The 18,008-nt window shown below is 38.5% G+C and overlaps 1 protein-coding gene across 2 annotated transcripts in view; it reads left to right on the top strand.

The window, feature by feature from the left end:
• The window catches only part of DOK5 (docking protein 5), a 156,284-nt gene that overhangs the window by 65,317 nt on the left and 72,959 nt on the right, over positions 1 to 18,008 (top strand). Inside the window, exons 2-3 of one of the 2 annotated variants that reach the window (XM_061208426.1) lie at positions 6,456 to 6,508; positions 8,813 to 8,920. In XM_061208426.1, coding sequence (XP_061064409.1) covers positions 6,503 to 6,508; positions 8,813 to 8,920 — 114 coding nt within the window. In that variant the 5' untranslated portion in view covers positions 6,456 to 6,502. The remainder of the gene's footprint in view (positions 1 to 6,455; positions 6,509 to 8,812; positions 8,921 to 18,008) is intronic. The other variant, XM_061208425.1, reaches the window with a different exon arrangement.

Genomic DNA, 18,008 nt, shown 5'->3' with positions numbered 1-18,008 from the left:
TTTAAAGGTCACCCCAGATGTCCTGCAGGAAGTGGATTGAAAAGTGACAAGAATGAAAGCAGAGAAACTCTGAAGCTGAGGAGGTGGTGGCTTAGGTTAGGGTGGTGGTCCCTGCAGAAAAATAGATATTCCAGGTTTAACCAGAAGGTGAAATACACAGGACTCAGTGACCGACGGATTGTGTTAAAATTTTTTTTTCGAAAACAGTTAACTGTTTTTATCATGACTCTCATACAGATGTAGAAAGAGCATGTGTTGAAGATTCTACTTAGTTTATTAATTGAATGAGAGAGCAACACAGAATATTATAATAACTAGTTCTAATGGGAATCCAAAGAACCTACATGTTTATATATCCAGCATAGCGAAATGCATGTTCCCAAGGAGGCAAAACTAGCTTCATGACAGTGGGGGAGGGAAATCCAACAGAACCTCTACAGAATTTGCATCTTTATGGACTAGAATTATTTTGCATTTCTATCAGTAATCTACAGTTTAGAGTTGTAGAATAGCTCCCACAGAATCAGAAGCAGATAATACTGGATGTGTGTGTCCTAGAGAATGCATAGTTTTCCATTGAAGCAGACATTTTCGTCCTGTCATCGTATGTGCATGTGTGTGTGTGTGTGTGAGGGGAGGTGGGGGAGGGTGGAAATATAGCTCTCAGTCCTTTTGGACGAGCAACTGGGCCTTATTTACTGAATGAGTATATATACTGGAGTAGAAACAGATTAAAAAGCAGGGACAACCTCCTTTTTTTACTTAATAACTTACTAATAGCATTTTCTATGGTATAAATATTATTTTACAACATCACTTTTAATGATGGCAATTTCTAGTTTACAGAGATGCCATAATTAATTAAGCTAGTCCCCTGGAACATTTAGAGTGCTTTCAGTTTTTATGCCAAAGAACCCTATTCCCATATGTTTGCATATTTCCTCAATTATTTCCTCAGGGGAAAGTTCCTAGAAATGGTATTTCCAGGTCAAAGGGTAGGCCTGATTTATCCTCTGGAAAGGTTGTGCTAATTTACTTCACCATCAGCAAAGGATTGACATAGGTAATTTATTGCCTGTGGATGCTTTTGAAGTATTTTTAATCTTTTTTGTACAAATTTTATTTTGTGATTAATTATCTCATTTTTGCAGGCATTTTTCTTTGCAGTGAATTTAAAATGAACCTTGCTACCCACTGTGCAAAACCTTCTCCAAATTAGCATTTCTTTCCTTACAAATGAAAGGTATATATAAATGATAGGCATAGAGTCATGTTGTTTACTCAATGAAAAGATTTTTCCCCCTCATAAAATACATAATTCTGAACCAGCTCATTGTTTTGGTAGGTGGAGTTGGTAGCAGCCTACCTGTTACGATTCCACGATGCCAAAGAACTACTTCTCTTATACTGTTCATCTGTCACCTTCTGAAATCCCATAATGACAGAGTCCTTCATAAGACTAGAAAGTTTTAAGCATCTTGGTTTCAGAGATCATCCCGGTCAAAATTCTAATATTGTGGAAGGATTATTTGCAGACAGTGGCAGACAGGATGGAGGGGGGATTATCCCTCTGCTTCCAGATTGCATCATCCAACACCATTTTCTATGGCTGTTGGGTTGAACTTGGATTGTGGTATTTCATCAGTCACGGAGGAGCCCAGGACTCTGGATGGGCAGCTGGTCACTGTGGCCATGCATCGTTGGCCAAAGTGGAGGGCTGGGCACTCCTAGAGAAGGCACTGGTCAGCTCTAGAGAGCTGACTACATACCAGCAGGGAGCCAGCTAGCCAGGACATTGGTTTACTGCAGCTGTAACTAGTGAATAACAAGAGACTAAAGTTTAGAGAGGGAAGGAAGGCCAAGAAAAGCTGGGAACTTACATGAGATACTTACCACATAGTTAGAAATACTCCGCACGTTTGAGTTTCTGGACTGCAGTCAAGAGTACTGAATACTTTGTTGCTTAAGGAGAGAGAGAGTGGAATTCTTTTCAAAGAAAACACATCTTACAAACTGCTGGGCTAACTTGCAGTCCTGGAATAGGGTCTTCAGACCCCAACTGCAGAAATACTCCATTAAAAACTATCACTCTTGGTGAACACTTGGTGCCAGGGAACTTAAAATCACAAATGCAAATGTCACACCAAAATAGCTAGACGATAAAGTCGTCGTCCAGATGAAAGAGCATATGGTTACAGCTAAATGTCTCTTTATAGATTATGATAAGCATGAAAATCAACTTCTTACAGACAGCTCGACCCTCAGCGTAAGTTTATGCATCTCTAGGAGATCAACTTTTCTGGGAAAATCCTGGAGGAATGGTTAAGAGCTTGTTCTTCAGAATCAAGCAAACCAAGGTTGGAATGCTGGCTTGTTTCTACCAGTTTCACGCCCTTGAGTAGTACTCAGTGAGTAACCTCACCAAGGCCTTATTTCCTTGTTGTAAAATGGGAATAATAACAGCATCTGTTTTATACGGCTGTTGGTAGGGTTAGTTGAGATAATGCACAAAGAGGGATTAGCATTCTGCCACGCACAAAGGGTTCGACCAATGCTAGGTGTTGTTCTTAACACCCTGGATAAGAAGAATATTTGATTTGTTTTGGAGAATAAATAAAAACAGATTAGATTAGATTAGATTAGAATGTGAGAAATGAGGCTAATTTAGCATTATAAGACTGAGGATATATCTTTAGAATTGGAGAGAATGCCCTGAGAAGAGAAGAATCAATCTGAGTACAGGAAGCGGATGCTGGCAAAGTGGAAAACAGTCGTAACTTACCTTTTCTCCCCAAAGGGCACCTTCCCTGCGTAGAATAGATAACTATAGAAAGCTAGAGGTGAGATGCTAATGTCTCTGCCTGTAAAAGGCCTCTTTAGGACAGTATCTGCATCCATTGTAGAGCAGTGGGTCCCAGCAGTGGACGGCGAGACCGGAAATGTGTGGAGTAGGTGGTGGAGGGCATTGAAAGGCATCAAGTCAGCATTTTTTTTTAAAAAAAATTTTATTTATTTATATATTTATGTATGGCTGTGTTGGGTCTTCGTTTCTGTGCGAGGGCTTTCTCTAGTTGCGGCGAGCGGGGGCCACTCTTCATCGCGGTGCGCCGGCCTCTCATCGCGGCCTCTCTTGTTGCGGAGCACAGGCTCCAGACGCGCAGGCTCAGTAATTGTGGCTCACCGGCCTAGTTGCTCCGCGGCATGTGGGATCCTCCCAGACCAGGGCCCGAACCCGTGTCCCCTGCATTGGCAGGCAGACTCTCAACCACTGCGCCATCAGGGAAGCCCAAGTCAGCATTTTTTTTTTTTTTAAATTTATTTATTTATTTATTTATTTATTTTTGGCTGTGTTGGGTCTTCGTTTCTGTGCGAGGGCTTTCTCTAGTTGCGGCAAGCGGGGGCCACTCTTCATCGCGGTGCGCGGGCCTCTCACTATCGCGGCCTCTATTGTTGCGGAGCACAGGCTCCAGACGCGCAGGCTCGGTAGTTGTGGCTCACGGACCCAGCCGCTCCGTGGCATGTGGGATCTTCCCAGACCAGGGCTCGAACCCGTGTCCCCTGCATTGGCAGGCAGACTCTCCACCACTGCGCCACCAGGGAAGCCCCCAAGTCAGCGTTTTAATAGAAGTTGATTGAAGTTAAATTTGGCTTGTGGGGAGATATGGGATATATAGGGATCCTCACCTGGGGGATATTTCCTCCCCTCTTTCCCTGAAGAGGGACATGTCAACCAGATTTTTATGTTCATCAAAAGGTGACCTGAGCTTAAACAGTTGAGAAATACTGCCAAAGACCAGAGGCTGGCAAACTGCAGTCTGTGAGCGACATCTGGCCCACTACCTGTTTTTTTAAATAAAGTGTTATTGGAAGATAACCACACATTTCATTTACATATATCCTCCTATGGCTGCTTTCATGCTACCACTGCAGAGTTCAGTAGTTGCAACAAGGGCCTGTGACCCTCAAAGACTAAAATATTTACTGTCTGGCCCTTTACAGAAAAAAGTTTGCTGATACTTGCACTAGACCGTGAAGTCCTAAATGGTCACATCTTACTTAAGCTTTCTGCTTTTCTTGAGCTTATGTAAAGGCAGTATATAATTTTCCTTTTAATAGAAATTTTGTGACCAAAATTTGCTTTCTGTTATCTTCATAAGATGCATCCTATAGGGAGTTTCCTGCTCGGGGAACTGAGATCCCACAAGCCATGTGGCGTGGCCAAAAGAGAAAAAAAAAGATACATCCTATAGAAGTTTAGTTTGTGACTCTGTTGTTCAAGACATTGTGATGGACTGCTAATGAAATTAGGAACTCCAAGCAAATTCTGAATTGTTTCAGCTGTTCCTTGGCCCTGGAAATCTTGGTGAATTTACCAGACTAGTCTTTGTTAGGAAAAGTAGCTAGTATAAATATCAGGGATTTGAAACCAGAGCTAATTAGTTATTAAGGATCTCAAGTTTTAAAGAAAGGGAAGACAATGGAAAAAATAACAGAAATCATATATGGTTTGATGACAATTTAAGGCTGAAAATTAGGTGTAGTAAAACCACCACCACCACCACCAAGAAAATACACACTGAAGGAGATTTTTATGTAACTGCTAAATCTCATGTACATCCACTCGGGTTGTCAGAACTGTGTGATGTGCTTGTCTGTTTTAGCTTCGACAGTGGCTTGTGTGGATTGACTTGTCCAAAGCCAAGACTTTGAAGATATTCCCATAACCTCATATTCTTCAACTCTGCAGTCTCGGCTCAGCGTGCACTCACCTGTAGCAGTGGTTCTGACTTTGCCCCCCAGGGAACATTTGGCAATGTCTGGAGACAGTTCCGGTTGTCAGCAGGGTAGGAGGGGTGTGCTGCTGGCATTCAGTTGGAGGAGCAGCCCTGCGCTTCCCACTACCCCAAATTACCTTGTCTAAAATGCCAGCTGTGCCGAGAATGCGGAACCCTGATGCAGAGAAGGTGAGATATTTCAACATGAAAATTATTCTGTCATTAGATTCTCTAAGAGTACAGTTATCATGAGGATTACCTACTCCTCATGTCCAGTTGGACACTGCACTTTGCTCTCATGGTTGGGGTAAACATTTTTTAGTTAAAAACAAGTCAATTGAAAGAAAAATGTTAGCTCAGAAATACTATAGATGGTCAGTGGATGTGTTATATGAAATATGAAGGAGATGGTTGAATGAATTAATTTAAGAAAAAAATGCCCTATGCTATTATGCAAATGAGATTATTCTCCAATTGTGGTCCTTTTAACCATGTCAGTGTTACTCCAACTAGTCTCCACGTGTTCCCATGTTCAGTGAGTCCTCCTGTTTCATTTCCTCTAGCCAGTTTTGAAATATTGAGGACAAGTTTTTAATTCTCTGATACTCGGTGGCTCTTCTGTTCTTGGGACCGAGAGTGTAGGGCAGGTGAAATGGGGTGTTTACTGTAGTTCAGCAGATTTCACTTTCACCTTTACTGTGTCTCAGGACAGCATCTCACGCTGCTCCACGTCCAAAGCCACTGTGCATCACTTGTTGGAAACCACTCAGCCCAGAGGCCCTCGTCGTGGATGGAGCATTGGTTGGAGGGCTCTTTGTTGTCAGTCCCACGTGGGAAGCACTGGGTTGTCTGAAAGTCTTTATGAATATTCATGGCATTGGTTTGCAAATTACAAACAAAATCCCTGGGGGATATGGTACAGAGCCAATTTGGCCCTACCCCAAGAGGTTCTGATGCAGTCGACCTTGGCTAATCTCTAGGAATCTGCATAATTAACAATTATCTTGAGTGAGGCTGGGCCAACACGGAGAATCACTGAACCCCCTTTTCATAAACCAAGTTTTGGGGTTTTCCTTATCTCCTGATGAACCAACATGTTTTAATCTGTTCCGGGGTGACTTTCCAGCCAATAGTTATAAGCAGTATTGCATGTGAATTTATACAATAGTACTCTTGCAGTTATTTGATTATAACATTGCACTTTTGCTCTTACTACTGATACTTAATAGAACAAAAATACCCAAAAATCCCCTAAGTGTAATATGGATGAATCAAAGATGGAAATCACTAGGCATGCTGAAATTGAGGAATCTTTAGCTTGTGTTCGATAGACTTCAGACAGAAGCCAGGCAAATAGAGGTTTGATTGTGAAGAAAATGAATAAGTTTTTGTTTTTTTTTTAAGTAGAAATACTGTCGTTCAAGATTAGGTCTAAAAGTTGAGGCATAATTAGGAAATATAAAATATCCCCTTTGGTGAAAATATTTTTTTCCCCATAGTAGGCATATTTCTTGCATACCTTAGCATGCTGTCTTTAACACATTTTCAGGGCCATGTCCAGAAGAAAGGGGTTGCCAATAATAGAATGACAGTGAGGAACCTATTTTCCACATCCTTTATTTGAACAATCAGGGTGACAGTCATTCCCAATGTAATTACAGTTCTCTCTCTGGTGGTTAGGTTTTAAGGGAGCTGGTGATCTCATCTGTTATTCAGACATCAGCGAGATGTTGGTAAGTCTTCTATTTGCCAACCATAGCCCTGAAAATGTTAATTTGCATGGCTGACTCTCCACCCTGAAAAGGATTTTGGGTTTGAATTCTTACCAATGGCTCTTGCCACTTGGCTTTCTAAAGTTACCTAGTCTAGTGGTTAATTAGACTTCGGTCTGGTAGCAAAAGAATTAGGTAACTGTTATTAGATTAGGCTGTAATTTTTAAGATCTTTTACATTTTTTGTTAAAAATTTATAAGCATTTTGTTTTAAGATAATTGTAGACTCACATTTGGTTGTAAGAACTATTACACAAAGATCCTATACCATTTATCCAGTTTCCCTAGTGGTAACATCTTTGAAACAACAATGCAATATTATAACCAAGATAATGACATTCATAGAGTCAAGATACAGGACAGTTTCATCACTGCCAGGATCCCTCATGTTACCTGTATAGACAGCCCTTCTTCCATTCTGCTCCCTTCTCACACACCCCTAACCCCTGATAGCCACTAATCTAATTTCCATTTCTATAATTTTGTCATTTCAAGAATGCTTTTAATGCAGTCATACAGTATGTAACCTTTTGGGTTTGGCTTTTTTCCCCCCACCCAGCATCATTCTCTGAAGACGCATTCATATTGTTTTTATAGCTGAGTGGTTATTCTATGATATGGATGTTCCCCAAATTGTTTAACCATTTACCCATTGGAGAATAGATGGGTTGTTTCCAGTTTTGCGCTGTTACAAATCCAGCTGCTTATGAGCATTCATGTTCACATTTTTTTGTGTGTGGGAAGTTTGCATTTCCCTGGCATAGAGTCCTAAGAGTGCAATTGTAAGTCCTATGTTGCTTGCTTAGTTTTTTAAGAAACTGCCAAACTGTGTTTCAGAGCTGTACCATTTTACATTCCCACCGGCAATGTATTATAATATAAGTGACCCAGTTTCTCAGCATCCTTGTCAACATTTGGTGGTGGTATTATTATTATTATTTTTTATTTCAGCCAATCTGATAGGTGTGTACTGATGTTTCATTGTGGTTTTAATTTACATTTCCATGAAGGCTTAATGATGTTGAACATTTTCTCATGTGCTTCTTGATCATCTGTATATTCTCTTTGGTGAAATGTCTGTCTTTTTTCCATTTTGTAATTGGATTGTTTGGTTCTGTACTGTTGAGATATGAGGACTCTATATATTCTAGATACTAATCCTTTGTCAGATATGTGGTTTGCAAATATTTTTTTCCCAGTCTGTAGCTTGTCTTTTCATTCTCTTAGCAGAATTTTTCACATAGCGAAAGTTTTAAATTTTGACGAGGTACAATGTGGCAACGTTTTCTTTTATGGATTGTGCTTTTGGTATGAGGTCTAAGAACTCTTTGTTCAGACCATGATCCCAAACATTTCCTCCTTTTTTCCCCCAAACTTTTTATAGTTTTTTTAAATATTTAAGTCCATTTTCAGTTAAGTTTTGTATGAGTGTTTTGGGTTAAGGAGTTTGTTTATTCCCTATGGATATTCAGTTATTTGAGCACCATTTGTTTAAAAGGCTACCCTCCCTCCATTGCTTTTCCACTTTTGTCTCCATGTTTTTATGACCCTTGGTAAGTTCAGTGACTATGCAAGATGAAAGCCAATAGAATTGATTTTAATTATTTTACTGATACCTTTGGATATTTAAGAAATAACAGAAATTCTCTTTCCTTTAATTTACAGTATTAACTTTTTACAGTATTACCTTGGACTGCACCCTAGCCTGGCAATAATCTTTGAGTCTCTGGGTTGAATTTTCTGAGGGAGAATCTGATTGGTGTTCATCAGCATTTATTAGCTAGTCTAGTGTCTGGCCCAACTCTTGACCATCAGTTATGAGGAATGTCACATGACACATAGGGACTGTCTCTTTCTAGGACTTAAAGTCTTTGGCATATATCAGGCCTATGATTTCCATATATAATGGCATTTGAAATTAGAGCATGTGCCGTAAATGCTTATATTATTTGCGCTGATTTGGGATTTTTATTTCTGGGACTCTTTCTGCAATGTTTCTACTGGTGTTGTTGTCAAACTATGAAGAAATTTGCCTCCAAATACTTATTTTTCTTTTGATTCCAGTGATTTTCTGAATGACATAATACACCCATTTGTGGAAACAGTTTGGGGTTTTAAAATTTTATTTTCCCAAAGCAACATCACATTTATGGCTTATGAATATTTTACAGGTGAAAACATCAAAAAAGAAAATATTTAAATGTAAATGCCAGGAATATCTGAGTCAGTAGTGATGCTGAGTGCTGTCTTTGTATTTCCTTGCAGATTTATCAACGATGTTGGTTAGTATTCAAGAAAGCTTCAAGCAAAGGTCCAAAAAGACTGGAGAAATTTTCCGATGAACGTGCTGCATATTTTAGGTGTTATCATAAGGTAAGACTCGATTGTTGTAGCTTTCCAGAAATCTGTTCATAACTAGGGAACTCAAGTTCATTGAGTCTGAAAACTTGTCTTGCTTTTTTAACAAAGGTACAAATGATACTTTTTCCAAGGACAAAACATCTCTAAAATAATATCTACTTGCTCATTGTTTAAAATAATTGACTGATGTGAAGTCCCTCTTCTGGTTTCCTACTATTTGTTGTGTTTTTCCAATCTCTACTGTAGAAATCACCATGTTTTGTAAATTTTCAATTGCGTGGTAGGCCCTTCTCCCAACACTGAAGCCCCTGGAGGGTCAGGATTGGATCTCATTATGTCTATCACAGTGCCTGATACAGAATAGATCCTCAGTCAGTGCTTGGAATGTGGAGTGAGGAGGGAGGGAAAGAAGCTGGAAGAGGTGGATCCAGTAGCACAGAAATTTAGCCAGGTGAGGGGAAGTGAATAACCTTCCCTTTTGTGCAAATTCTCGAAAAATGGTGACTTTCCAACATCTTACTAAGGGCCTGTGTTGACACCTTGGTTTATACAATAATGAAAAGCAGTAGAACAAGCTGTATTGCTTCTCAGCTTGGAGACATAAAGAGTATGCTATGCTTTAAAGGTGCATCTATACAGACATAAGGGAAGGAAAAGCACAGAGCAAGACTTTTGAGATAAGTAGGAAAGGGAGTCAAGAGTAGCATCTTCCATGTGGTTCATTTCCCCACTATTTCATAGCGAAGTTCCACCTTCCAAGGTCAGCCCCATTTCCATCCTTCCTTCTCTCCAAAGGAGAACCCTAGTATACTTCTCTATGAGTCTAGATTTCCTCTGCTGTTTATCCTCCATATGCCAGATATTACCACTATTCAAATAAAATTTTTTTTGTCCTCAGGAAGGAGTTGTTGTGAATCTATTATTTAGGAGCGGTGATCCAGGAAGCCAGGGAGAGCATAACTTTGAACCCTTGAAAATAATCTCGAGCCAGTCTCTCCATTTCTATAACACCTGAAACTATTGATGTCCAGTCATTTTGGACCAGATGTAATATGTCCCACTTATCCCGTGCATACCCAGTGTCTGTTCTTGTAACAAGATGGCGAACAATGATATAGGAATGACGTGCTTCATTTTGATTTGAGAGGTCTTGCCTTAAAACGGAGCTCAAGATGCCCAAAGGGGTGTTTGGTTTATCTCTGGGACAAGGACAGAGTTGCTTCCTTTCTCCTTCCCTTACCTGGCACTGATTCCTTTCCTCCACCTCTCAGGTCCATCACATCCTGGTGACTAGATTTTCTGCTGTGGTTGAAAATCATTCATTCTTCATTGCCTTCACACTATAATTAACAAGGTCATCCAAAGGCTTCACCCCTAGGCAGCCAGAACTTGTGGTTGTACATCAGTTCTTCTCTTGAGGATCCCAGCCAGTCTATAACTTTACAGTCTCCATCTGCACTAGGTTGTGTGCTTGTGTCCCAACCACCCAAATCCATATGATGAAACCTAATCCCCAGTTGTGATGGTATGTGGAGGTGGGACCTTTGGGAGGTGATTTGGTCATGAGAGTGGAGCCCTCACAAATGAAATGAGTGCTTTTATCAAAGAGACCCGGGAGAGCTCCCTCCTCCCTTCCGCCAACTGAGGACACAGAATCTATGAACCAGGAAGCAAGTCCTCACCAGACAGTGAATCTGCCGGTGCCTCTACCTCGGTCTTCCCAGACTCCAGAACACTGAGAAATAGATTTCTGTTGTTTTTCAGCCACCCAGTCTATGGTGACTTGTTACAACCGCCTGAATGGGCTAGGATACCGTCAGACTCGTTCTGTTTGCTCACTGCGTGTGGCCACTGACGTTGATCAGTGCTTCCTTGTTTTGGTAGAGTTGCATATATTTCCAGAAATATCTGATTCTTCACAATCCCCTCTACCAACCTTTCTGAATGCAGAAAAATAAATAGGCTGTATTTTGCTTACAGACCTGTATATTCCTAAGAGAAGAAAGAGGACAGGTGAGGAGTATTTTATAGGAACTCCCCAAATCCAGTCCATCAGCAGATGGTGTCGGCTCTGTGTTCAACATGCAGAGAGACTCTGAATGTTTCTTACAACCTCTGTTGCTACTGCTGTGGTCGAAGCCACTAGGCTGCCTAATTCCCAGCCCTCTGGAGTCTATTCGAAACACTTATATCACATCCTGATACTCTAGCTCAGAACCCTCAGCCAAGTCCTTATAATGGCCTACACATCACTCACGTGACTCCCTGTCGCCTGTTTAACTTCATCTGCACAGTTTCCCCAATCCAACTTTATTCTGCGACGGGTGCCCTGGGCTCCTTACTCTCCGCAGAACATGCCAAGCACATTCCTACCTTCGAACTTGCTCTTCCCTTTGCTTTGGCTCTGCCAGCAAATATCCGCAAAGCTCATGTCCTTACTTTGTTCGGGTCATTGTTCAAATTCCTCCTCTACGTGAGGCCATTGCCTGCCCCCATTATTTAAAATGGAATCCTTGGACACCCTCCCTCTCCATCTCCCTTTATTTTTCTCTTTAGCACTTATCACTACATACATATCTACTTGGTTGTTTCTTATTGTCTTTACTACAACACCACCCAAAATAATTTCCACAATGGCAGAGATTTTTTTGGGGGGGCGTAAGTCTGCTTCTACTCCTTATCAGGGCCTAACACATAGCAGACACTTTTTAAACTATTGATTGAAAAGCTATGAATATTACCGACAGGACATGGAATACATGTAGATGTCTTTGTGTCACACTTTTATTTAGCTTATCAGAAAATCTTGAGAAATCTGAAACCAGGAAAAGGAATTTTGATTTGGAGGAAATGGGGTGCGTGGGGATGGGAGCAGAGAAAGCCAGGATTGGGAAGTTTGATGAGGACAGACTCAAATGTAAAACCAAAGTGGACTGAAAAGATTCCCCTTGAATGTGAAACAAGTAAGGGGAGATTGAGGACAAACGAGCCCTATTTCCCAGACTTCTACCTGCTGGCTTTGGAATTTAATATGTAAATCTTTGGGGAATGTGATAAGCCACATTCTCTTTCATCTATAATAATCATTAACCAAAGCTCAAAGCATTAGAATGGAAGAATTATCTACACTAAGCCTCCAAGCCCTTGATGAGTTCCTGTAGCCTATTCATCGTCCTTACTCTTTCAGGCCTGATACGTTTAGTATTAATCTCTTGGGGGCGTATAAAAAGCTGGAGTAACTCTGAGATGTGCATTTTTTATCTAAATTCTGTGTAATTTATGAATCTTGATAATACTAGGGTGATAAGTAGTGCACCGTGAACAGATTTCAGAGTTCATTTGAATACAAATAAAGCAATTTCCAAAAGAAATGAAGAACTGTATATTATGCTGTTTGATCAACACATAGATGATGTGGCATATACACCCATATCTCTCCTGTAGGACATCTGTAGCATTTATGGGAATATAGTGCTTCTTTTGTTTCACTTTTAAAGATATTATTATGGAAAAAATGCCAGCTTTATGTATGTGATTCTTTTTAGAAGTTTTTAAAGCAAGAAATTGTCTGTAGAATTTTAAAACTTGGTGCTTTCCTCACTGACAAGGGAGCTAAAGGTGCTCTCATAAAAAATTGGAAAATAAATATATGAATAATGCACATACAGAACCATTCATTTTTCATGTCTTCTTCTGTGAAGCACCCCTCAAGCACCCACAGCTGTCAGAGACGGCTGTGAATTTGATTAACTGTAATTGCAACGATATTAAGACTCCAGTGACTTTATTTTTCATTTATTTCTTTCCAGTTTTATTGAGAAATAATTGACATACATCACTGTCTAAGTTTGAGACAAAGGACTCCAGCGACTTTAAATATTATAGTTCCTGACCTTCTTGTGAAACACAAGTTTATTGTTTTCACTCAGCAAATCAAAGTTGCTCACACCAACCAGAAGGGGGGTTGAGAATTTCTGTGCATACTTTTACTTTTTCGAGATGAATAACAACTGGGAAGAAATCTAAGTGGAGAGACGATCGTCTGTTGTTTTTGAGACCAAGGCAGTTAGTGTGGTGGGAAGTATGCTGGCCCTGGGCTTGGTAAACCTACTTTCTCTTTTCCCTTTTTTTCTTTTCTTTCTCTCTCTTTTTTCCTGTTTCAGCTAACCTCACTTTATTTATTTATGTATTTAAGTAAAGTGGATATACACATATTGTGTTAGTTTCAGGTGTACAGCACAGTGATTCAGTTTTTTTTTCAATTAATTTTTATTGGAGTATAGTTGATTTACAATGTTGTGTTAGTTTCTGCTGTACAGCAAAGTGATTCAGTTATACATGTACCATATATCCACTCTTTTTAGATTCTTTTCCCATGTAGGTCATTACAGAGTATTGAGTAGAGTTCCCTGTGCTGTACTGTAGGTCCTTATTAGTTATCTATTTTATATATAGTAGTGTGTATATGTCAGTCCCGGTCTCCCAATTTATCCCTCCCCCCACTTTTCCCCTGTAAAACTCTTAGACGAAAATATAGGCAGAACACTCTCTGACATAAAGCACAGCAATATCTTTTTTGATCCACCTCCTAGAGTAATGAAGATAAAAACAAAAATAAACAAATGGGACCTAATTAAACTTAAAAGCTTTTGCACAGCAAAGGAAACCATAAAAAAACTGAAAAGACAGTCCACAGAATGGGAGAAAATATTTGCAAACAAAGTGACTGACAAGGGATTAATCTCCAAAATATACAAACATCTCATGCAGCTCAATATCAAAAAAACAAACAACCCAATAAAAAAATGGGCAGAAGATCTTAATAGACATTTCTCCAAAGAAGACATACAGATGGGCAAAAAGCACATGAAAAGATGCTCAACATCACTAATTATTAGAGAAATGCAAATCAAAACTACAATAAGGTATCACCTCAAACAGATCAGAATGGCCACATCAAAAAATCTACAGATAATAAATGCTAGAGAGGGTGTGGAGAAAAGGGAACCCTCTTGCACTGTTGGTGGGAATGTAAATTGATACAGCCACTATGGAGAACAGTATGGAGGTTCCTTAAGAAACTAAAAATAGAGCTACCATATGAGATCCAGCAATCCCACTCCTGGGCATATATCCGGAGAAAACCGTAATTCGAAAAGATACGTGCACCCCAGTGTTCATTGCAGCACTATTTACAATAGCCAGGACATGGAAGTAATCTAAATGTCCATCGATGGAGGAATGGATAAAGAAGATGTGGCACATATATACAATGGAATATTACTCAGCCATAAGAAAGAAGGAAATAATGCCATTTACAGTGACATGGATGGGCCTAGAGACTGTCATACTGAGTGAAGTAAGTCAGACAAAGACAAATATGATATCACTTATATGTGGAATCTAAAAAGTGATTGACCATTTTTGCAGATTCTACTCCATTATAGGTTATTACAAGATAATGTGTATAATTCCCTGTGCTATATCCTTCTTGCTTATCTATTTTATATGTAGTAGTTTGTATCTGTTAATCCCATACCCCTAATTTGTCCCTCCCCTCTCCCCTCTCTCCTCTCTCCTCTCTCCTTTGGTCACCACAAGTTTGTTTTCTGTATCTGTGAGTCTGTTTCTATGTTGGATAAAAATTCATTTGTATTATTTTTTAGATTCCACATATAAGTGATATCATACCGTATTTGTCTTTCTCTGACTTATTTCACTAAGCATAATATTCTCTAGGTTCATCCATGTTGCTGCATATGGCAGTATTTCATTCTTTTTTATGGCTGTGCAATATTCCACTGTGTGTGTGTGTGTGTACACACACACACCCCATCTTCTTAATCCAGTTGTCCGTTGATGGGCACTTGAGTTCCTTCCATGTCTTGGCTATTTTCAATAGTGCTGCTATGAGCAATGTAATCCCCTTGAGATTCATCCAAGTTGTTGTGTTGTGTGTTTCAATATTCTGTCCCTGTTTATTGTTAAGCAGTGTTCCATAGTATGGAGTACCACAGTTTATTTACATTCATCCACTGAAGAACTAGTTGTTTCTAATTTTTTATTATTATGAATAAAGTTTTTATCTTTCTTGGATAAACTCCCAAGAGTGCAACTACTGGATCATATTGTGGCTGCATGTTTATTTTTATAAGAAATTGCTAACCTGTCTTAACAGAGTGGCTGTGGATTTTGCATTCCTACCAGCAATGAATGACTGATGCAGTGTCTCTGCATCTTCATCAGCATTTGGTGGTATCACTATTCTTACTTTAGTCATTCTGATAGTGATATCTCATTGTGGTTTTAATTTGTATTCCCTAATGGCTAATGATGTTGAACATATTTTCATGCACTTAATTGCCATCTGTATATCTTTTTCTATGAAATATCTCTTCATATATTTTTACCAATTTTTAATAGATTTTTTTTTTAACCATTGAGTTTTGGTGATTTTTTATACAGTCTAGATTCTACTCTTCTGTCAGGTATGTGGTGGCAAATATTTTCTTTTCCATAGCTTATCTTTTATCCTCTTCACAGGATCTTTTGCAGAACAAAAGTTTTAATTCTAATGAGGTCCAGTGTTTGAATTTTTACTTTTATGGATTATGCTTTTGCTGTCAAGTCTAAAACCTCTTTGCCTAGCCTTGGATCCTGAACATTTTCTTTTTCTAAAATTTTATAGTTTTAAGTTATATATTTAAGTTCATGATTCATTTTGAGTTTAATTTTTATATAAGGTGTGAGATGTAGGTTGAGTTTCATTCTTTTTACCTAAGGTGTCCCAATTATTCCAATACCATTTGTTGTAAAAAAAAATAATAATTATTTTTTCCCACTGAATTACTTTTGCACATTTATCAAAAATCATTTGGGCATATTAGCAGAAGTCTATATCTGGGTTCTCTTTTCTTTTTCATTGAGCTATGTATCATATTCTCTTGATTACTGTAAATATATACTAATCTTTAATACTGGGTAGAATGATTGCTTCCACTTATTCTTTTTCTAAAGGTTGTTTTAGCTCTTTTAGTGCCTTTCCATAAAATTTTAAATGAAGCTTGTCTGTGCTTACAGAAAACCCATGTTAGAATTTTGAAAATAATTATATTAAGCCTATAGATCAAATTGTGGGAGAATTGACATCTTTTCTGTGTCAAGTCTTTCAGTTCATAAACATGGTCACTCCATTTATTTGAATTTTAAAAACTTCTTTCATCAGCATTTTGTGATGTTCAACCTCCATATCCTGTACATGTTTTGTTAAGTTTATACGTGATTATTTCATTTAATTTGGATTAAATTTAAAGCCCTTTTGAATTAAATACTTGTGTGTAAACCAGTCATTTTTGGCCTATAATCTGATAAAGCAATCATCTAGTTTAAATTATTTTTTTTCCTACCCCACAATTATTAGACTAATCATTTGAAATGATTAGTTTTCCTTGCATTTTGGAAAGAACCTCAGGTTTTTGAGGGTTTATGAAAATGTAATCTGTTTAGTCTGTCGCTGGTCTATTAGTTTGTTTGACTTAGTTATAATCTCAAGAAACACACATATGCACATAGGAAAATAAGAATAAGAAAAAAACAAACTTAGCTACAAAGTTCATTGAATGTAAATGCTTTTTCCTCCCCATTCTTATGTATTTCTTACATGAATTTCTTAAAAGCCTGTATCTCTAGGACTTGATCTATGTGATTTCACATTTGTGTTTATGTGGAAACACTTGACTATAATCCAAGAACATACAGAAGCTCTCTGTAAATGATGTCAAAAGGAAAAGGGTGGGTTTTCTCAAGTTGGTAAAAAAATTAGTCAAATGGTTTTTGGGTGCGGGAGAAACTACAGGATATTGTTGACCAAGTAAGTTACTGCACAAGAAGTTGTGTTGACAAAGGATAGAGATCCACTTACCTCATTTTACACTTTTTTGCAGATTTCTTTTTCTTTTTTTCTTGTCACTCATTGTTTAAAATTATAAATATCCTGCATATTCCTTGTAACAAATGTAAACAATTCTGAAGTGTATGAAGTAAAATGAAAGAAAATAATCCTACCTTGGGCCCTAGTCCCTGTCTTCAGGAAAAAAAAATACTAATAGACTGATGTGCACCCCTCAAACTCTTTTCACTCTCTACACAAATAGAAGCATATTCTCACACATATATAGATCACATTTTTAAAGCAAAAATAGAGTAATTCATTACATACTATGCATATTGTGTTTAAGGAGACCATAAATACAGATTTCCCCAGGATGTTTTGATGATCCTGTAGTCTTTATATAACTTTTAGTAACAACTTCTTTCACATTCAAAATATTCTGGTTTATGAGATAAAATAAATGGTCACATTAATTACACCCTTTCTCTCATGCTTTGACTATAATTCTAAGTCAATAATTAGTGGCTGCACCTCATTCGTTTAACAGCTTCAGACTACTCTTTAATATTGATACACCACAATCTGTTTAAAAATACCCAAACTGATGGGCAAAAAGGTTTCTAATTTTTTTCTAATATAAATTCTATTGTGGTGAAAAACTTGTGCATCTGTCTTTATGTGCTCATGCTAATCTTTTTGGAAGGGAAAGTCTTAGATGTGAGAGGGTCAGCTAATATCCTGTACCTTTAACATTTTTGTAGCTACTGCCAGGTTGTCTCCAGATAGATTATCCAGAATCCCACACCCACAGACAGCTTAGGAAAGTGCCCTTCACCCCAGACTCCATTCTCTCTGTAAATTTCAGATGCAGACTTTTCAGTGTAAGTACACTTTGGTGTGTGTGTGGCTTTTTATTTTTAAGGAAGACACAATGAACAGATTATTTCAGTTATTTCATGTGTACAAATAAAGCTCCACTCTCCAGGGAGGACAGTCCAAATTTGTACCTCAGACAGGCGCTAGTCCAATTTATTTTAAGTGACCAAGGGCATATAGATATTTTTGGAAAGAATGAAACCATCTCTATGGGAGCTGGGATATAACTGTCTAGACTGGTTCTTTCTTAAGAAATCTTTTATAAAATGTTTGCTTGAACTGCTGTGTTCCAGGTCCTGAGGGGAGACTTGTGAATAGAAATGTTTTATGCTG

Source organism: Eubalaena glacialis, chromosome 13 (assembly GCF_028564815.1).
Source record: "Eubalaena glacialis isolate mEubGla1 chromosome 13, mEubGla1.1.hap2.+ XY, whole genome shotgun sequence".
NCBI lineage: Eukaryota > Metazoa > Chordata > Mammalia > Artiodactyla > Balaenidae > Eubalaena > Eubalaena glacialis.
This window is presented reverse-complemented; position numbering and strand designations above follow the sequence as displayed.